Source organism: Mastigoproctus giganteus, chromosome 10 (assembly GCF_048544385.1).
Source record: "Mastigoproctus giganteus isolate SK-2022 chromosome 10, ASM4854438v1, whole genome shotgun sequence".
Classification (NCBI taxonomy): Eukaryota; Metazoa; Arthropoda; class Arachnida; order Uropygi; family Thelyphonidae; genus Mastigoproctus; species Mastigoproctus giganteus.
This window is the reverse complement of record NC_143584.1, coordinates 214,013,477-214,036,554: the sequence shown is the minus strand read 5'-3', so window position 1 is coordinate 214,036,554 and position 23,078 is coordinate 214,013,477. Positions and strand designations below refer to the sequence as shown.

Sequence of the window (23,078 nt, the reverse complement as noted above, 5' to 3'; positions counted from 1 at the left end):
AAAAGCTTTCCTGCAATCCAAATAGATGATATCAGAATTATTTTTTTGTATCCAGTTTGTTTGTGACCACAATACAGTAGCCAATCAAATTGGTCAAACAAGATTTCCCTTTAACAAACCCATGCTGTATTTGAAGTATAACTGCTTACTTGTCATGATGATTCTCCATTACTTCTTTTACCAGTGACTCCATTACTTTCTCAAAAACAGAAGTTAAACTAACAGGTCTGTAATTGCTCATGTTATCCTTTGAATTGATGAAGGTACATTAGGCTTAATGTCTAAGTTTGCAGAGGATTAACAAAGGTTGGCAGAGTGATTAACAAGAGTAATCAGAGTGAGCTACTTCAACAAGATCTATGAAAATTGGGGCAATGGGCTGAGAAATAGTAGTTGAAGTAATTGCAGTACCTTACACTGACAAATGTAAGGTACTGCACATGGGTAGCAGTAAAATGAAAAAGGCCTGAGGGTAATTATGCAGTCAGATATGAAATTCTCTGAGCAGTGCAGACATGCTGCCAGAGCAGCACATGGGGTTTTGTCAAAGATATACAGAAACTTTGCCAGCAGTAATAAGGTGATTATCCCTTTGTACAAGGCCATGGTTAGGAAGTATCTTAAGTATTGTATAGAGGTCTGGAGGACTCACTTTAGGAAGGATGTAGATCTGCTGGAATGGATGCAGAGAAGGTCAACCAGATTGGTGAGGGGAAGGAAGGGGTGCTCTTACAAAGAAACACTTCAGTTCTGCAAATTGCAACATCTGGAGACTAGGGACCTGCAGAGTGATCTGTATGAAGTGTTTAAGGCCTTGAATGGATTGAATAAGCTGAATGTGAATGGCATTCTTTCTCTTGCCAAGACTACACACATCAGAGGCCCTAAATTTAAGTTGAGGAAGGACGGTTGCAGGATAGATGTGTGGAAGTTTGCTTTCATCCAGCGGGTGGTTGATTGTTGGAAGACGTTTCTATCTTTTATTTAAAAGTGGATGGTTTGAATAAATTCAATGAAGCACTAGACAATTCTTGGAAGGTATGGATTGTAGAAGTGTATAGTGTTTTTTTTTTTTTTTTTTGGCTGATGCTAGATATAAATTTGCTTTCTTGCATCATTTGCCACTATTACTATATAGCAGAGCCATTCCCAATTACTAGACAAAGTGGGCTCTGAGCAGCCTTCCCCTGCCACACACACACATGCATACTCACTTCCATCACGAATGGCAAAGCAGTGGTGATATTATGGTCGTGCAGACAGGCTGGCATGCTACAATAAGGTGGAAGAGTGTGAAACAATAAAAAAAAACAGCATTACTGACCTTTATTTACAACTTCCCATGAAACTTCAAAAACCCAAAGGTTTTTAGCCTTTGCACTTTCACCCTTATCAACAGTTAAAGTAGCAGATACGTCAGGCTTGAAAAAACGATATTTATCTTCACTTGGTCTTGGAATATATTTTTCCATGATTATCAGTGGAAAGAATAACTTCTCTGCTACCTAAGAAGCTTAACAGTAATGTTCTGTAACTTCAGCATCCCCTTCAATTGCATGTCTTTACAGTCCTTTGCTGAAATATAAATGCACTATTAAGTTGTACTTCATTCAAAAATGTATGTTAATGTTAAATGAATGTACAAATTAGGGCAATTGCATCATTTCAGTATGTAGCCAATTACTTAAGTAGTTATAAATTGCCATCATTAAGTATATCTCATATTGTGAATACCTTCACGAGTTGCCATGATATTGCACTACCTCAAATAAGTAACACTTCACCATTGGAGAAGACTATTGTTACTTATTCTCAGCAGATACCATCATCCATACAGCACCGTTTTGGAGCTTATTGGCTCATCAGTGGGTGGGCAGGTACCCTGGTGTTGCAATGATAACAACCCAGTTGCAAAGTATAAATCCACAATATGAGAGATGCCTGATGGTGTGGAGTAATTTAGATTACGATATAGTTTAGGGCTCAAGCCTCAGGTTATTTAAAGCATTAACAAATGTACAAGTTAGTGCAACATATAAAGATAATAAGAAATGTGTGTTTTTTTTTTTTTATAATTTATTCAATTACTGGTTAAGGCTAAGATAAAGTTACCCGATTTTTAAATTTGAAATCTGAAAACAGACATAGATTTAACATTTAAAATTCCAAACAAATTGTGACTTCATAATAACTGCAATATAATACACCAACCGTATATACAGTTGGCATAATATATTGCAGTTATTATGAATTAGAACATTCCAAACCCCAGAGGCCTATTTCAATTATTGGAAATTGTGACTTGTCCAGTTTCAATTTCAAAATAATTTCAGCAAAAGAATTTATAAATTCTTAATTATTTATTTATTTATTTATTTTACTTTAACTATGAATAAGAAATTCACAATACAGGTATTTCATAAGATAATGTTTATGTACTCTATCTTTTTGAATGTGGCAAAAAAAAAAAAAAAAAACATGGATTCGGATACGATTATCTCACGAACCACAATTATGGGTAGGAAAGCAATTCAGTTATGAAAGCTCCTCCTCATGAAAGCTATCCAAGAGTAATACAATTCATAATAAATGTTTTAAGTAAGTATCAGTTTTTCTTGCAAGAATGAATATAACCATGCAATGTGTACAATGGGCTCTAGAAAAGTTTTCTGACTTGATGAGTTAATTCTTAATCATCTCTCAAGTAGCAGCGAAGACCAAGAAACATCAGTACTCCATACATGTCTGTAAATTGCACATTTCCTAGGCCAATGTGCACATATGAAGAGGGGGAAAAAACTACAGCATATCGGAGAAAAAACATGGTGCTGACTCTAAATAACTACTTGAAAATCCTCATAGAAAAACTAATATCAGAGGAAGCACTCTTTTACCATGTGAATATTTTTGTAAAAGTGCAGATAGTTTATTGAATTTTAAGCAGTCCACCTACAAAAATTATCAATATAGATTAAATTGTAAATGTGTGATACTTCAGAATACTTCTTAAATTGTGTATTCATACCAAACGAGGGAGTAAGAGAAAGGAAGATTAACTCTTGACACTTAAAGATTCTTAGGCCAGATTTTTAGCAATCCACTGATACACTCAGTGAATTACCATTAGTAGAGGCATATGATGCAAGAAAGCAAGCTTATGCAGCATCAGCCAAAAAAAAAAAAAAAACCCTCCGTTCGTTCAAAATATCTGTCCAGCTGGGCCTTAAATTTATTTAGGCTATCAACTTCCACTACAAGGGATGGAAGTCTGTTCTACCAACCAACTACCCGCTGGCTAAAGGAAAATTTCCGCACATCTATCCTACACCTGTCTTTCCTCAATTTGAATTTATGCCCTCTCAGGTGATTATTTTGAGCAAGAGGCAGAAACCCATCAGTATTGAGCTTGCTCAAACCATTCAAGGCTTTATAGACCTCTATCAGATCACCTCACTGGTGCCTAGTCTCCAGACACTGTAATTTGCAAAACTTAAGCCTTTCTTCGTAAGAGCAACCCTTTGTTCCATTCACTAATCTTGTTGCCTTTCTCTGTACTCGTTCAAGCAGCTCTACATCCTTCTTGAAATGAGGCCTCCAGACCTGTATACAGTACTCAAGTTATGCCCTGACCATTGCCATATACAAGGGAATAATCACCTGCTTATCCCTGCTAGAAAAATTCCTGTATAACATTGACAAGGCACCATGAGCTACTCTTGCAGCCTGCCTGCACTGCTCAGAGAACTTCATACCTGCCTGAACAATTACCTCCAGGTCCTTTTCATTGTCTACCACTGTCAGTGTAGTACCACAGAGTTGATACGTTGCTCTGAGGTTGTTGTTTCCCATATGTAGTACTTTACATTTGTCAGTGTTAAATTTCATTTGCCACCTCTCAGCCCATCTGCTCAACCTTTCCAGATCCTGTTGCAGCAGCATAGCATCAGTAGTGTCCTTAACAACCCTGCCAACCTTTGTATCGTCTGCAAACTTGGACATTAAGTTTGATATACCATCATCAATATTATTTATAAATACAGAAAACGATAATGGACCCAACACTGAACCCTGAGGGACTCCACTAATAACATTGATCCACGATGAGCAGTGTCCATTGATTACCACTCTCTGTCTTCTCCCTCTCAACTACCCCCTTTTTTTTTTTTTTTTTTTAATGAAAACCCCAAACACGAAAGGTATCGAAACCTATAGTACTTAGTACCATGCATGGGTTGAAGGAGAAGTATGGGGAGAGGGGGATGCCGGAAACTTTGCTCTAGAGACTAAACATGGGTTTCACCACTTCAAGCCTCCAATAAGCAAAGTGGTGGTATCTTTATCCATAGCAGAAATTTGCCTCCAATGCCACACTGCTCCAGTGTGGCATTGTCTTCCATGTGCAACAGTATCAAAAGCCTTCCTAAGATCCAAGTATATAATATCAAAGTTATTCCCAGCATCCAGTCCTTTTGTGACTGCATCATAGTATCCAATCAAATTGGTCAGGCAAGACTTCTTCTTAACAAAACCATGCTGTGTCCGAGCTATAACTGAAGTCTTGTCTTGATGATCCTGCAGTGCTTCTTTAACCAGTGCCTCCATTAATTTTCCTGGAACAGAAGTTAAACTCACAGGTCTATAATTAGTTGTGTCAGCCTTTGATCCTCCTTTGTGAACTGGGGTCACATTTGCACCTCTCCAGTCTATGAGTACCTCCCCTGAGTCCAAGGAAGCTCTCATAATTATGGCTAAGGGTTTGCTTACTTCCTTTGCTGCCTCCTTTAATATAACTGGATAGATCCCATCTACCCCAGGTGCCTTTCTTGTGTTTATCTTCAACAATTTCTCCTCCACTTTACTCTCCGTTATTACAAGATTATCTATCTTACTGCCAGTGTTGAATACACCTCTGGCATTCCCCTCGCTGAATAACTCCTCATGTGTGAATGTCAATGCAAAATATTCATTTAGTTTGTTAGCTACCTTAGCAGGATCATCAACAGTTGAACCATTAATATCAAGTGGACCAATCTGATTCATCCCCTTCCTTCTAGAGTTTACATAAGTAAAGAACTCTTTGCTGTTTTTCTTTGCATCCCTTGCCAAAGATTTCTCGTAATCTGCCTTCGCCTGCCTAACCTCCTTTGTAACTTGGTTACAGATCAACTTGTATCTATCATAGGCTTCTGTGTCACGTGTTAATTTATATGTATCCCACGCATTTTTCTTCTCTGCCATATGTCTCATTAGTTCATCTGACATCTATTTAGGCCTAAACCTTGAACAATATTTCTTAGTTGGTATGTAAAGCCTAGTAGCTTCCAAGATAAGTTTTTGAATGCTTCCCATTTTGAATTTGCTGTTGGTAACATCATCAGTTGGTCCCACTGTATAGGCACACTTCCATCTGTCATTGTGGAAGTTGATAGTTTAAATAAATTCAAGGAAGGACTGGATAAATTTTTGGGGCAAATGGATAGGTGTAATGAAAAGTTTTTTTTTTTGGATGATGATATATAAGCTTTCTTTCTTGAATGGTATGCCACTATTAATGCTAGTACTAATATCAGAGCTTGCATAAGAAAAAAAATTCTCCATTGTAGTAAAAAGAGTGATTTTCCTACATATGTTTCTCACTAACAAACATAAACATGTAGCATCCTTTCCAAACTACCTTTATTGTGATTTGCTATAGTCTACAAAGGTAATTAAATCTCTGATCTTTTCTAAGCCATGGTGCTACATTTTTTTTGTAAATATGAGAATATCATGAATGAGGAAAATAAAAATAAAAAAATATTGTAAAGCAGTAACAAACTGCAAAAGCTTAAATAAAAATATAAAATGTACCAATAAAGGTAATATGTTTCTTTATGCTTACATTCTTTAAATTGTTTTTCTTGTGAAGTGTTCTTCATCTCTTTAACCCACTGCTGGTTGTGTTGGAGGAAATGATAGAATGAACTTTGGCTTTTTTTTTTTTTTTTTTCAAAATAAAATAAAAAAAATTAAAAAGAGCCACAGTGCTATTTTGCACTTGAAAATCATTCCATGCACTCAGCAGTAATACATGATGTTGGCCAAGATAATTTTTGCCATATTTACTTTATTAAAAATTAAGCAAATTATTCTGAACAGGATCAAAGTGATCCTCAGATTGACAATGTTTTGTATATAATGCCAGCAGGTTATTATTATTATTAGCCATATGGCACAAGGAAGCCTGCTGCACCAGCCAAAAAAAAAAAAATTATTTCTGAATTACCCTGAGAGAGAGAGAGAGAGAGAGAGAGAGAGAAAACAAGAGTCAGAAGTAGAAGGGAATCACAAAAAAGAGAATGATGATGATATCCAGTTCAGGACCCTGAGTGTGCCAAGACCATACTCATCAGAGGTAAGCCCCTTATAGCTTCGCTTAAATTAACTAGCCACTGCGATCGCACATAGACATGTGTTAACCAGGACAAGACTAGCAGATTTTGGCTCTGATGCTCTCAATTTTGACCACAACTGAACCACTTTTTGCATCATGGCTTTAGTTGATGACCCAAATTTGCTGATGACCCTGGCAGCAATCACTGTCTAGGCACCTGGGCCAGTCTGCTTTTGGTAATGACCCCTTTTATTTATTTTGCATGCTAAAACCATTCTGTTCGGCCAGCACTACTTCATGGCACCTTTAAAAACAAAGTTTTGATAAAATTTCTCAATGAAAACATTCAAGAAGTATCCACTGAATAATGAAAAAATTCAAGAAGTCCCTACTGAACAGGGTAAAAATGATCAGATATAACTGTTGTCTACAGCAATGCTTACTTAAAGGTCAAAATATATTAATTAAATTATAACTATTATTGCATTGCCTCCATTGAGCAAATAAGTGCTGATGGCACTTTATTTGTATGGAGGTACAAGTCATTTTATTACTCTTAATTAACTTGCATATTTATCTATTTTATTTTATTATAATTTGTAAATTAATCCTAGCTAATTAAAATTAGCAAATTTATCAAAAATTTGATTACATTTTACTCTTCCTCTTTTGAGTTCCCCAGCATTATTTTTTTAAGGCTACACCACCAGCTTTTATACATTGTGTAATCATTTATATTTTACACTTTGTAAATTATGGTAATTACGCATCAAGCAATATAATTATTAAAAAAAACATTAATTAATAAAACAGCTGTTAGGATTAAATCAGCAAAACCACGATGTGTACAATATTCTGACCCACTTCTAGCGAATCTAGAGGTAATGACTAATTAAATTTTAATTACTACTTTTTTGAGCATTTTGAGCATACATCTATTTGACATTACCACTGGCTATATATATTTTTAAATAAGAAGTTCCTAAAAAACAAAAAGGTTAAAGTAGTTCCACAATTAGCAGAGAGGGAAAAAAAAGTTATTTAGAAAAACAGAGATGTAAATTGGATTTGCTCATTATAACAAAAAAAAATTGTTTTTTTGTCTAGTTTTGCAATTACACAATAGGTGAAATTTTATGACGAACGTGAAACTGCATATGCATATAATTAATTAAATATAGTTTAATTAATCTATTTTATTAATCTAATTAAGAAAATCGGCATTTATATATTTTCAAACTAAAAATCTTCAAATGAATATTAGCAACCGGCATGAAAAAATCGAAACCAACATAGCTTCGATCAGCTTGATTAGTTTTCATTATACACTAATCTACTAATTGATCGATTACATACAGCACAGAGTAAAGTAAAGAATTGTTACACAAGTTTTTTGGCACATGAACCCCTTTTTGTTTCCTAATAATCTTCCCCCCCCCCAAATAAAATAGCATGAAATATTCTTGTTTGTGATCGGCAAACAATATATTTTTAACCAGCCTAAAAAATTCACCCATCCATGTTTAAAATGTCCTGCTTTTAAAATTCTACCCATCTGGCTTTGATCCTCGCAAACACCACACTGCATACAAGCATCGTCCTTCCCGCTCTGGTTGGCGAATACTGTCATTGACGTAAGGAATATTAATGAGATTTTTTCATAATGCAGCTAAATCGGTATCAAACAAAGTTCCACCCCCCCCCCCAAATGGGTTTTTTTTGTCTAGCAAAAACGCAAATCGACTGCAGAAAACATGAAATTTGAAGGTATAATATATACGGCACATTATATGCGATGTAGGGCTTCGGCTGATGTGCCAACCCTAAAACGGTCCCATTGATCCTCGTCCTGTCCACGAGGGTCACTGAAATGATGGAAACGCTCCACCAGATCTGTACAAAGGAATTCCAGCTGGGTAACATAGTGGTATCGTCACCGTCCTTTCCACACCAAGTGGAAAAGGCCAGGGTTCGAACCCCGTCGATGACGCGATGAACTTTTATGGTCTTTTTTTCACTTCGTGGATGAGTTAGTCGGTCTCAAGCGTATATAACAAGGTTCCCCCCCCCCCGGAAAACAGGAGTTTGTCGTCCAGCAAAGCAGGCAAATCGACCAGAGAACACACGCAGTTTACAGACACCACACACATGAGTAGGTAAAGTGACTTTCTAGGTGACCCTAACCCTAACATAATACTTTAGTTTGTACAAGGGAATTCAGAACACTAGGTCTGAACAGCTGAATGACAGTCCCATTCCTCTAATGTCTATCCATCTACACCCAGTCCACTCGATTTACAATCACTTATATCTCGGCTTATAAAAATGCTAAAAATGACCAGAGCTTTGTCGATTAATTCGGACAAGAACAGATTGTACAAGGTTCGTGGGGTAGAATTTTTCTAAGCGTTGCTTGAACATGCTAACAGGAAAGACTGCTTCTACAGGGATGGGATACACATAATTAGAAAGGGGACAAGAATATTCATTGATGCTATCGAGGCAGTGTTATGTTTTAATGTATTTTTTTTTTTTTTTTAATGTGGGACGGAAAACAGTTAGCTTGGGGGAATTCGAGAACTACTGGGAGTCATCGTGAAACAAATAAATACATGGACTGGTATGCTTGCTTGTATACCAATGCTAGGAGTATAATAAACAAATTTAATGAATTTGAAGAGCTGATCAAGACATCAAATGAAGATATTGTAAGGACATCAAAGGCGTGGTGTCAAGTACCAGATTAAGGCCAGGGGCTCACATCTGGTGAGTATGGGCTTGGCAAACCCAGGGTCCTGAGATGGATATTATCATTCTTCTCTCTCTCTCTCTCTCTCTCTCTCTCTCTCTCTCTCTCTCTCTCTCTCTCTCTCTCTGTCTAATGCAGCGGGAATTTTTTTTTTTTTTTTGGTTAGTGCAGCATAAGCCTCAGGCTTCCTTGCACCATATGGCTAATAATAATAAAGCACGGGCTAGCAGGGCTCTTGCCCAGGGTGCCAAATTTTACAAATTATGATAAAAAATATATATATATATTCTTAGTAAAAGGTGCGCCGAAAACGTTTTCTCCCCAAGGCGCGAAAGCACCCAGGGGCTCACATCTGGTGAGTATGGGCTTGGCACACCCAGGGTCCTGAGCTGGATATCATCATTGTTCCTTTTCTTGGTGATTCCCTTCTACTTTTCTCTCTCTCTCTCTCTCTCTCTCTCTCTCTCTCTCTCTCTCTCTCTCTCTCTCTCTCTCTCTTGGGGTAATTCAGAATTTTTTTTGGCTGGTGTAGCTTAAGCTGCAGGCTTCCTTGCACCATACGGCTAATAATAATAATAATATTTTGGTCTGGCACTGGTGGTGTTACACAGATATAAGGAATGCAGAATTTGAATTTGGGGAATACAGGGAGGAGGGGTTATGCTGTTAGTTAGGAAACACATAAAATTTAAGGAAGTGCAACCAGTTCACATGGCTGGTGCAATGTTGAGTCAATTTGGTGTAACTAAGGGTGGACCGTACCAAAGTTGAAAGGGATGCACAGCACCCGGATGCCAACGTTTATAGGGCGCCTGAAAACCTGAAAAACTTACACACACACATGTGAAAAAAAATTAAAGACGGTGAGAAATGGCGATGGCACCTGGGCGCCACATACTCCTGGGTGTGATATAGCAGAGGAGAGCGACCATGAGAGTAGGAGTATGAAATAGGCCTAATGACTCAAGATTACAATTAACAGTTGTACTGGTGTCTTATAATGGGTGATTTTAACTTTACAGATACGACTGAAACTTGTGTGTTGGTCACTCACACACTAGCAAGACTTTTGTGGATTTATTGAAAGGCTGTTTTCTACAATAACTTGTTAGAGAGCCAACAAGAGGGAGAAATACTCTTCGCAGGAATCCACAGGTAAAAGAAACACCAGGTAGCGATGATCACAGTTTACTGATTTGGAACTTACTTAAAGATGAAACTATCTGAAAGGGTAAAGGTAGTGGTTTTTTAGCATTAGCATTAGCATTAGTAGAAGCATACGATGCAAGAAAGCAAGCTTATGCAGCATCAGCCAAAAAAAAAAAAAAAAAAAAAATTCTCCATTCGTTTCAAATGCCTGTCCAGCTCAGCCTTAAATTTATTTAGGCTATCAACTTCCACAACAAAAGATGGAAGTCTGTTCCAAAAATCAACTACCCGCTGGCTAAAGGCAAATTTCCGCACATCTATTCTACAACTGTCTTTCCTCAATTTGAATCTGTGCCCCCCTCAGGTTCTTAATCTGAGCAAGAGGAAGAATGCATTAGCATTAGCATTAGCATTAGCATTAGTAGAGGCATTTGATGCAAGAAAGCAAGCTTATGCAGCATCAGCCAAAAAAAAAAAACAACCCACTTCCACTTCACCCCTCTGTTCGTTCAAAATACCTGTCCAGCTGAGCCTTAAACTTATTTAGGCTATCAACCTCCACCACAAGGGATGGAAGTCTGTTCCACCAACCAACCACCCGCTGGCTAAAGGCAAATTTCCGCACGTCTATCCTACATCTGTCTTTCCTCAATTGGAATTTATGCCCTCTCAGGTGATTTTTCTGAGCTAGAGGAAGAATCCCATCAGCATTGAGCATGCTTAAACCATTCAAGGCTTTATACACCTCTATCAGATCACCTCGCTGGTGCCTAGTCTCCAGACACTGTAATTTGCAAAACTTAAGCCTTTCTTCGTAAGAGCACCCCTTTGTTCATTCACTAATGTTGTTGCCCTTCTCTGTACTCGTTCCAGCAGCTCTACATCCTTCTTGAAATGAGGCCTCCAGACCTGTATACAGTACTCTAGGTGTGGCCTTACCATTGCCTTATACAATGGAATAATCACCTCCTTATCCCTGCTGGAAAAATTCCTGTATATCATTGACAATACTCCATGAGCTACTCTTGCAGCCCGTCTGCACTGCTCAGAGAACTTCATATCTGCCTGCACAACCACCCCCAAGTCCCTTTCATTCTCTACCACTGTCAGTGTAGTACCACAGAGTTGATACGTTGCTCTGGGGTTGCTGTTTCCCATGTGTAGTACTTTACATTTGTCAATGTTAAACTTCATTTGCCACCTCTCAGCCCATCTGCTCAACCTTTCCAGATCCTGTTGCAGCAGCATAGTGTCAGTAGTGTCCTTGACAACCCTGCCAACCTTTGTATCGTCTGCAAACTTGGACATTAAGCCCGATATACCATCATCAATATCATTTATAAATACAGAAAACAATAATGGACCCAACACTGAGCCCTGAGGGACTCCACTAATAACATCAGTCCACGATGAGCAGTGTCCATTGTTTACCTCTCTCTGTCTTCTCCCCCTCAACCACCCCTTTATCCATAGCAGCAATTTGCCTCCAATGTCACACTGCTCCAATTTGTGTAGCAGTCTTCCATGTGCAACAGTATCAAAAGCCTTTCTAAGATCCAAGTATATAATATCAAAGTTATTCCCTGCATCCAGTTCTTTTGTGACTGCATCATAGTATCCAATCAAGTTGGTCAGGCAAGACCTCCCCTTAACAAAACCATGCTGTGTCTGAGCTATAACTGAAGTCTTGTCTAAATGATCCTGCAGTGCTTCTTTAACCAGTGCCTCCATTAATTTTCCTGGAACAGAAGTTAAACTAACAGGTCTATAATTACTTGTGTCAGCCTTTGATCCTCCTTTGTGAATTGGGGTCACATTTGCCCATTTCCAGTCTATGGGTACCTCCCCTGAGTCCAAGGAAGCTCTCATAATTATGGCTAAGGGTTTGCTTACTTCCTTTGCTGCCTCCTTTAATATAACTGGATAGATCCCATCCACCCCGGGTGCTTTCTTGTGTTTATCTTCAACAGTTTCTCCTCCACTTTACTCCCAGTTATTTCAAGATTCCGTAGCTTACTGCTAGAGTTGAATACACCTCTGGCATTCCCCTCGCTGAATAACTCCTCATGTGTGAATGTCGATGAAAAATATTCATTTAGTTTGTTAGCTACCTGAGCAGGATCATCAACACTTGACCCATCAATATCAAGTGGACCAATCTGATTCATTCCCTTCCTTCTAGAGTTTACATAAGTAAAGAACTCTTTGCTGTTTTTCTTTGCATCCCTTGCCAAGGATTTCTCGTAATCTGCCTTCGCCTGCCTAACCTCCTTTGTAACTTGGTTGCATATCAACTTGTATCTATCATAGGCTTCTGTGTCATGTGTTAATTTGTATGTATCCCATGCATTTTTCTTCTCTGCCATATGCCTCATTAGTTCATCTGACATCCATTTTGGCCTAAACCTTGAACAATATTTCTTAGTTGGATTGTAAAGCCTAGTAGCTTCCAAGATAAGTTCTTTGAATGCTTCCCATTTTGAATTTGCTGTTGGTAACATCATCAGTTGGTCCCACTGTATAGAATTTAAATACTGTCTCAGTCCATCGTAGTCGCCTTTACGGAAGCAATAACCCTTCCCTTTACCCCTAATGGTAGTTACCTCTTTGAGTAAATCCCACTTCAGCACACTGTGATCACTGCCACCTAGTGGTTCATTTATCTGCAGATTCTTAATGCATGAAGAATCACTGCTGATAATCAAATCAAGAGTATTACTCCCTCTAGTTGCCTCACGAACATGCTGATGTAGAAAACAATCATCCAATAAATCCACAAAAGCCCTGCTAGTGTGTGAGTAACCAGCCCCCAAATTCCAGTCAATATCTGGGAAATTAAAATCTCCCATTATAAGACACTCTGATTTACTGGCCCACTCTATTTCCCTGTACAGTTCCTTATTATACTCATCAGAGTCATTAGGCCTATAGCACACTCCTACTCTCAATTTTGATCTCCCAATGTTTATGTCACACCAAACTGACTCCACACTGCACTGTCCAGCGATGTCGACTGGCTTCACTTCCTTGGTTTTTATGTGTTTCTTAACTAATAGCATAACCCCTCCTCCCTTCCTATCCTGTCTATCCTTTCTGTAGACGTTGTACTCCCCAAATTGCAGTTCTGCATCCCTTATATCTGTGTGACACCACGTCTCTGATATCCCAATAATATCTGCCTTTGGTGTTTTGAGCAATACCTCAAATTCATCAAATTTATTTACTAAACTCCTAGCATTGGTGTACACGCAAGTATACCTGCACCTGTTTCTATTCTTAGCTACCCTAACACAACCCATGTGTTTATTTGTACCGCAGTGGCTCCCAGCAGTCTCTGAAATACCATGCATCTTGTTTTTCAGGCTTCTGCTCATTCTAATAGAAGCAGTGCAAGAATCTCTTTCACCTCTGCTAGTGGCTACTGTCAATCTATTGGTCTTTGTCTCCCCCCAAGCTAGCAGTTTTCCGACCCACCTAACACTGCCTCGATAGCATCAGCAAATATTCTTGCACCCTTTCTATTTAAGTGTATCCCATCCCTGTAGAAGCAATCTCTCCTGTTAACAAGTACAGTCCAGGCTGTACTTGTTAACAGGAGAATGCCATCAGCATTCAGCTTGCTCAACCCATTCAAACCCATTCATGCGCAACCCATAGCTGAATGCCATCAGCATTCAGCTTGCTCAACCCATTCAAAGCCTTATACACCTCAATCAGATCACCTCGCAGGTGCCTACTTTCCAGATGTTGCAATTTGCAGAACTTAAGGCTTTCTTGGTAAGAGCACCCCTTTGTTCCCCTCACCAATCTTGTTACCCTTCTTTGTACTCGTTCTAGCAACTCTACATCCTTCCTTTTTGCATTCATAAAGGTGATTAAAGTGGTGTCAGATAGTTTTTAAATGCTATACAGTGGGACTAACTGATGGTGTTACCATCAGCAAATTCTAAATGGGAATCTTTCAAGGAATTAATGATAGACGCTTCTGGCTTTTTATACTAACTAAGAAATACTTTATAATCATCCCTTTTAAATTTAAACGGATGCTTCCTTGTTTACGTGTCTTTTGATAATAAATATGCCATCAGAATTTAAATTACTCAGTCCCTTCAAATGGTGTCAAAATTTACAAAATGAAATGTGCATTAATAAATATGTTGTTTTTAATTATGAAGTATGTAGGGAAGTTCCGAGGGAATGTGGCGCCCGGTTGCCAATCGAAATTTTGCTCCCCCCTCAATAATATTTTTGATTTTGTTGTAGTTTTATTCATATAATGATAATTAATAACAAAAGTAATACATTATAATTATCGACAACGAAATTTGCATAAAATGAGTTTCCTAGAAAAGTTCTGTGAACAGTGTTTCTGGAATTTTTTTGACTAAGAAAGTACAGCCACTTAAAAATAATTGGAGCCCACCTGGATATCGTGCAATTATTGAAGGGATAACCCTTCGTTGTTCTCGCCCAAGCAACTCTACAATATTTTGTATTTAAAACTGTAGCTAAAACTACATCTTGATTACTCAAGATGTATTTGCCGACTCCATCTTCCTGATGTGACCACTGTCAGCTACAACTGCTAAATAATTCAATTTTTGGTGTTGAATATAATTCATCTTTTTTTTTTTTTTTTTAAGACTTAAAAAAATTAATTAAGTAGCTGAAACCAGTAGGTGGCTTCTGCGACACAGATAGATATGGTCCACCAATAGTGTATTGGATTTGCTGGGTGCCTAATATGAAATACAATCTTTTATATTTACAATTGGATGCTAAGTCCAGGCATTTTATTTTCCGATGATTTTGAAGTTAATATGGGTGTTATTTTATTTGAATATTTTAACATCATTATTGGAGGCTAATTTGCTGTACATACTTTCTCTCAACATATTTTACGTTGCTATTAGACACGTGATCATAACGTTTGTTGTTCTACAAGTTCATTCACACGCATTTTTTTAAATAGTTATAATGATAGTTATTGTTGAATGGTTTTCGGAGCCAAAATACGCAACTTTTATTTCATCTAGAGGTGGAAGTGAGTATTGCCAATTATTATGGGAGTTGTGTGACATCTGATTCCATTACAATAATAAAAAAAAAAAAAAAAAATATATCAGGGATTCAGAATTATATATTTTTTTGGCTGAATATAGGCTTGCTTTCTGCATCATATGCCTCCACTAATGCTTTTTTGCGCAGTCACATTCCTTTCAATTTTTCTTTGCTGCCTCATTTCCGTTATTCTTCTTTCAAGAATTTTAAACTCAGTTTTTGGAAGCTTTCTCACCCCCCGTGGAGAAAAGCTGATTTACAGTACAGTATATTCTTTGTGTGTATTTATTACAGCGTAGGATGAAATTCGTCCCATTTTCAATTATAGCCCTGTAGATGGAGGTTATTACGTAATTACAGCCGCATAGTATTATTATTACGATTAGAGGATAGCGCCTAAGGTTACCAGGTTGTGACCGTTTGTCCTTTTGGCGCGATGTCATCTGCAGAGAATACACAGTCCAGTTGCAAAGTGCCTCTACTGGATTGAGTGGCAGCTCAATTTCCCAAAACATACATATCATTTGTTTATATAAAGGATCATAGTTTTTATTCTCTCTGTGTAAACAAGGAGAATAAAAATGCTACATTATTAACACAAACAAGTGGCTTATATATTATTTATATTTGTGATTTTAACTTATTTTATTCTATTGGAATGAGCAGCAGCCTGGAAGGCCAGTTGCTGAGGATTTCATGAACTGCTGGGAGTCATTAAGAAACAAGTAAATACATGGGCTCTGTTAGGGTAACTAAGAACATGTACAAGTATACTTGCATATGTACCAATGCTACAAGTATAGTAAATAAATTTGATAAATTTGAAGTGCTGATGAAGACATCAAAGGCAGATATTATTGGGATATCAGAGATGTGGTATCACACAGATGTAAGGAAGGCAAAATTCGAATTTGGGGAGTACAATGTGTACAGATAGGAAGGGAGGAGGGGTTATGCTGTTAGTTAAGAAACACAAAATCTAAGGCAGTGAATCCAGTTGACATAGATGGACAGTAATGTTGAGTCAGTTTGATGTGATATAAGCACTGGGAAAGCAAAAATGGGGATAGGAGTGTGTTATAGGCTTAATGACTCTGAGTACAGTGAACAACTGTACAGAGAAATAGTGGGCTGGTAAATCAGATTGTATAACAATGGGATATTTTAACTTCCCAGATATAGACTGGAACTTGTGGGTTGGTCACTCACACACTAGTAAGACTTTTATGGATGTATTGGATGATTGTTTTCTACAGCAGCATGTTCGAGAGACAACCAGACGAAGTAATACTCTTGATCTAATTATCAGCAGTGATCATTCATGCATTAAGAATTTGCAGATAAAGGAACCAGTAGGTCATAGTCTACTGATGTGGGATTTACTTAAAGATATAACCACCATCAGGGGTAAAGGGAAGGGCTTTTGCTTTCCTAAAGCTGACTACAGTGGTCTCAGACAGTTTTTAAATTCTATACAGTGGGATCAGTTGATGACATTACAAACAGCAAATTCTAAATGGGAAGCATTCAAGGAATTAATATTGGAAGCTACAAGGCTTTTCATACCAGCTAAGAAATACTGTTCAAGATACAGGCCTAAAAGGATGTCAGATGAACTGCTATTATTTTTAGGCCACCTGATTAATTAACTTCATCTGCTGTCCATTGTATTATTTGTACAATGTAACTACCATCAAGGGTAGAGAGAAGGGTTATTGTTTTCATAAAGGTGACTACAGTGGTCTCGGACAGTTTTTAAATTCTATACAGTGGGATCAACTGATGATATTACCAACAGTGAATTCTTAATGGGAAACTGTTGTTGTTTTGGTTTTTAGGAGCATTAGCAACTAAGGCCATATTGCTCCGGGGATATGCGGTGGTCATTCCCCGACCTTTCCACATCCTCTGTATTTGGTGGGCACGGACTCGAACCCTGGTCTAATCAAGAAGCATGTGCTACGCACTGCTGCTCCTGCCTACCTGCTATGGAGGCGCCTAAATGGGAAGCCTTCAGGGACTTAATCTTGGAGGCTATTAGGCTTTTCATACCAACTAAGAAATACTGTTCAAGGTTCAGGCCTAAATGGTTGTTGGATGAGTTAATGAGGCTCGTGGCAGAAAAGAAAAATGCGATGGATGCATACAAATTATCAGGCGACACAGAAGCGTGTGGCAGATATAAGCTAGTCTGTAATCAAGTCACAAAGGAGGTAAGGCAGGTGCTGGTCCCAAAGGAACTAGTTGTTGTAGGTGACTCTATTGTCAGGGAAACGGGGAACATGTGCAAAAATGATAGATGGAACAGGACCAGGGTATGTCTGCCAGGGGCAGAGGTTGATGATGTTGTAGGGCAGATATCAACCTTTAAGGGCACAAAGGGTGATATTGTTGTACATGTTGGCACTAATGATATTAAGAGTAGGAGACCAGCAGAATTACTTAACAAGTACAAGACAATGCTGAAAAAAAGCTGTGAGTTAGGGTTGAATTTGAAAGTGTCTGCAATTCTATCCAGACACGATAGGAGGGAGTATATGATGAGAGCCTTGTCGATCAGTTCGGTCCTGGAGAGATTGTTCAAGGCTCAAGGGGTAGAATTTTTCTCAGCCTGGCCTGTGCTTGTTAACAGACGCGTCTGCTTCTACAGGGATGTGATACACTTAAATAGAAAGGGAGCAAGAATATTTGTTGATACTATCGAGGCGGCAGAGTTAGGTGGGTCGGAAAACTGCTAGCTTGGGGGGGGATACACGGACTAATAGATTAACAGTAGTCGCTGGCAGAGGTAAAAGTGATTCTTGCACTACTTCTATTGAAATGCAATTGAGCAGCAGCCTGGAAAGCAAGACAATGGGAATTTCCAGGACTGCTGGGAGTCATAGTGGAATAAGTAAATACATGGGCTGTGTTAGGGTAACTAAGAGTAGAAAAAGGTGCATGTATACTTGCATGTACACCAATGCTACGAGTATAGTTAATAAATTTGATGAGCCAGAAGTGCTAGTCAAGACATCAAAGGCAGATATTGTTGGGGTATCAGAGGCATGGTGTCACACAGACATAAGAAGTGCAGAACTGGAATTTGGGGAGTATAATGTGTACAGAAAGGATAGATAGCACAGGAAGGGATGAAGAGTTATGCTGTTAGTTTAGAAACACATAAAATCTAAGGAAGTGCAAACAATTGACGTTGATGGACAATGCAATGTTGAGTCTGTTTGGTGTGATGTAAGCACTGGAAAGGAAAAATGAGAGTAGGTGTGTGTTATAGGCCTAATGAATCTGATGAGTATAATGAGCAATTGTGCAGAGAAATAGAGTGGGCCAGTAAATTAGAGTGTCTTATAATGGGGGATTTTAATTTCCTGGATATTGTCTGGAATTTGTGGGTTGGTCACTAACACACACACTAGCAAGGCTTTTGTGGATTTATTGGATGATTGTTTTCTACAGCAGCACATTCAGGAGGCAACTAGAACATGCTGCTGTAGAAAGGGAGTAATACTCTTGATCTGATTATCAGTAGTGATTCTTCATGCTTCAAGAATCTGCAGATAAAGGAACCACTAGGTGGCAGTGATCACATTGTGCTGAAGTGGGATTTTACTCAGAGGTAACTACCATCATGGGTATAGGGAAGGGTTTTTACTTTCGTAAAGGTGACTACGGTGGTCTGAGACAGTATTTAATTTCTGTACGGTGGGACCAACTGGTGATGTTACCAATAGCAAATTCAAAATGGGAAGCATTCAAAGAATTAATCTTGGAAGCTACTAGGCTTTTCATACCAACAAAGAAATATTGTTCAAGATTTACGCCTAAATGGATGTCAGATGAACTAATTAGACATGTGGCAGAGAAGAAAACTGCATGGGATACATATAAATTAGCACGTGACACAGAAGCCTGTGATAGATATAAGCTGGTCTGTAACCAAGTTACAAAGGAGGTTAGGCAGGCGAAGGCAGATTATGAGAAATCTTTGGAAAAGGATGCAAAGAAAAACAGCAGAGTTCTTTACTTATGTATACAGAAGTTCTGGTTACTTATGTAAACAGAAGGGGATGAATCAGATTGGTCCACTTGGTATCGATGGTTCAACTGTTGATGATCCTGCTCAGGTAGTTAACAAACTGAATGAATATTTTGCATTGACATTCACACATGAGAAGTTATTCAGGGAGGGGAATGCCAGAGGTGTATTCAACTTTGGCAGTAAGCTAGATAATCTTGTAATAACTGAGAGTAAAGTGGAGGAGAAATTGTTGAAGATAAACACAAGAAAGGTACCTGTGGTGAATGGAATCTATCCAGTTATATTAAAGGAGGCAGCAAAGAAAGTAAGCAAACCCTTAGCCATAATTATGAAAGCTTCCCTAAAAGTTAAAGGCCAAGTTAAAGTCTGTAATCGCAGTACAAAAAAGATTTAGAACCCATTGTAACAAAGATGCCCCACACAGGAATTCCATAACTAACTGGATGACAGAGTTTAAAAAACAGGTTCTGTCAATGATAAAACACGATCTGGAAGGCCAAGTGTAAGGGAGGAAAGTGTAGCTTGTGTAGAACAGCCCTTTACTACAAGTCACGTTGAGAATTAACAATCCCAAGAGTAAATATATGTAAAACTGTAATAAATTCTTTCACTTACTCTTTTCACAGATTGTGATTTTATCATGTATAGAACAGAAGTTATGAAAATTTAAAACTGCACAAGGACCCTGTATATACCATTCAGTATAATTGGATTCATTGAATTCTTGATTTTTACTTAAGTGTTCGCTATCTGTTTTCTCTGAAAAAATTAGAGATACTGTACTTGAAATTTCTTGTAGCATATCATCAAGAGGCTGGTAAAAGTCTTGAAACATTGTGCTGTGCTATTTCTTTTATTTTTACAAATCAGTGTTCTTCATCTGTAATGCTACTAAATAACACTGAATCGAATCTATAAAACACCTTTATTATGATAATATAAAATAAAATACATGCTTGTATTTTATATTATCATAATAAAGGCATTTTATAAATTCGAGTCAGTGTTATTTAGTAGCATTACAGATGAATTAGAGTTCCTGACTCCAGAGGCCTTTTCAATGAATCGGTGTTCTGTGGCTATCTTTATAACACAGCAGGAATAATCTTGTTTTTAGATATTAGATTAAGCTTGTTATTCATTCTTGAGAATGCTACATTCATTTTAAACTTATCAAGCTTTTAATGTTATGTGCTGTTGGTCAAATTCCATCTGTGTAAATATTTATTTTCTCTCTTTTTTTTTTTTTTTTTCTAGGATTATTCGTAGCAGATATGAAGTATCCCTCATGTGTTGCCTTAGTGACAGACTAGCTGTCAGAAGCAAGAATGAGAAATAAAACTAGTTCTTAGAAACAAGAATGAGAAATAAAATATCCACCTTAATGAATTATATTCTATTTCATTCTTACACCCATAACTGTGCAGAATTGTCAGGCAGGCTGCATTGTCAAAGAATGAACGTAATAAATTCAGCAGTTATAAAACAAGCAGGTATGTAGGAGATAATTTATTGAAAATTAATGTATTCATTTAGCTTCTTTTTTTCAGATGCTTTTTGAGATCTTCCATAAACTGCCTGTAGTTGCCGGCTTTAACATTTCCTAGAAAACTAGTCAAAACATTTTGAAAGGCTTTCCATGCTGATGTCTTGCTATCACTAAGGTCATATTCGAATGGCTCGTCTTTGAAAAGTTGCCTTATTTGTGGACCGATGAAAATGCCTGCCCTAATTTTCTCTATACTAAGTCTGTGAATGCAGACTCAGTACAGTATGTGAATACTGTGAAGTATGTGAATGCAGGACCATTCACTTCCAAAACCTTCACGAAATTTTTCACGAGCCCCAGTTTGATGTGGAGTGGTGGAAGCAAAACTTTATTTGGATCTACCAGAGGTTCAAATGCTACATTCTTCATTCCAGGTGTTAATGATTTTCATTGAGGCCAACTTCTCTTCCTTTAGTACATATCCTTGTACTGCCTATTCCACTCACAGAAAGCAACAATAATTAGTAAAACAATCCTTTTGTAGTGCTAATAAAATGGCAATTTCCTTTAAATCACCACATATCTGCCAATCATACTTCTGGTAGCGTACACCTAAGAGGAGGTCTCCATGTTTGTGTATGTTTCGTTTCTGTGGACGGCACACGAAACAGGTATTGAAGGCAGCATATTTCCATTGTGTAATAACACAGCCTTAAGGCTAACCTTAGAAGTGTCTATAAATAGTCGCCATTCTTCAGGAATGTGCCTCATGTTCATTGCTGCTTTTAGACCATCAACATCCTTACAAACAGTGAATTCACTTTCTGTTCGATAGAATTTATTACAGTCTTTATTTCAAGTATGAAATGTTGTCACTTTCACAGAATGATTTAGAAGATTCCACTGTTGTAGCCTTGAGGCCAAAAGCTCTGCCTTATTCTTTGGCAGTTTGAGATCTCTGATGAGGTCATTAAGCTCACTTTTTGTGATCTTATGTGGTTCAGAAGGATTAAGGGTTGGACAAAATGGTGGCTCCTTTGATGTAGACAGTTACTGTACTTCTTTGTGTATATCAAGTTGTTCATCAGTATCTTCATCAGAGTGTACAGAAAAATGGTTGAGTGGTTCAGGAATAGGTAGTACTTCACTGTGAGGCATGGGACGAATTGCAGATTGTGTATTTGGGTATGTCACTGTCCACTTTTTCTTCATTGTCATCCCTTTTCTAATAGGAAGCACCATACAGAAGTAAGAGTCTGTGACGTGATTCGTTGGCTCCCTCCGTATCATGGTCACTGCGAAAGGCATAAAACGTCCCTTTCGATTCACCTGTGCGTTGAGTTTTGCAAAAGGTAGTGCAGCAAAAGTGTGGAGCCTAGTTCTCATTCTGGTTGCATATTTTACACCTGTAGTACAAGAAGTAGGCCTTTTTTATGGCTCAAGTTAAGGGATGCTTTCTTGAAGCTAACGTGACTTCTCCACATACGTAACAGAAGTCATCCAGACTATTCACACAATTACTGGGCATATTAATCTTACACAACACAAATACCATGCAAAAAGTAGGAATCTCACAGAGAACAACCATTAACTGAGAACAAATCGCCCAGTACCTAGCCATATTTGATTTGAGGATCACTGCAACAGAGTTGAAGAGGCATTTGAGGTGGCAATAACTTATCATATGATGCAGAGAGAGGCGACAGTTGCCGATCATGTGATGAGCATGGTGGTACTGAAACTGCAATGTTGCCATGCATTTTGCCGAGAATCATAGAGTAACTCACTAACATGAGACCCCAACTGTAATTGAAAACAAGAGCCAATCGACAAATTTTAATCCGATGTTCGTGTTCCGCAGCATAAAATTAGTGAGGATTGGGTATTTTTGTTTTCATAACATTTTACTTGTTGACCAGTATAATCTATACAAAGACAAATAAAAAAATACAGTATATAAACTGCTTAAATACATTTCAAGGTACTGATGTCATACCCACTAGTAGTAGTAGTGGCATGTGATACAAGAAAGCAAGTGTATGAGCTTATGCAGCATCAGCCAAAAAAAAAAAAAAAAAATCACACCATTCCCTCCAAATGCCTGTCCAGTTCCTCCTTAAATTTATTTAACCTATCAACTTCCACAACGACAGATGGAAGTTTGTTCCAGCAATTAACCACCCGCTGGATAAAGGCAAATTTCTGCACATCTATTCTA

General features: G+C 37.9%; 2 protein-coding genes across 2 annotated transcripts in view; one reads left to right on the top strand and one right to left on the bottom strand.

Annotated features, from left to right (window-relative positions):
• LOC150079882 (glycogen [starch] synthase-like) overlaps positions 1-7,106 on the bottom strand; it is a 143,026-nt gene extending 135,920 nt beyond the window's left edge. Inside the window, exons 1-2 of the mRNA XM_090383602.1 lie at positions 7,026-7,106; positions 1,325-1,575 (exon numbers count right to left, since the gene is read on the bottom strand). Of these exons, the coding sequence (XP_090239728.1) occupies positions 1,325-1,472 (148 nt within the window). The 5' untranslated portion in view covers positions 1,473-1,575; positions 7,026-7,106. The remainder of the gene's footprint in view (positions 1-1,324; positions 1,576-7,025) is intronic.
• A 13,721-nt stretch (positions 7,107-20,827) lies between these two features.
• Positions 20,828-23,078, top strand: part of mtDNA-helicase (mitochondrial DNA helicase) — a 56,887-nt gene continuing 54,636 nt past the window's right edge. The window contains exon 1 of the mRNA XM_090383270.1: positions 20,828-20,864. Within this exon, the coding sequence (XP_090239396.1) occupies positions 20,828-20,864 (37 nt within the window). The remainder of the gene's footprint in view (positions 20,865-23,078) is intronic.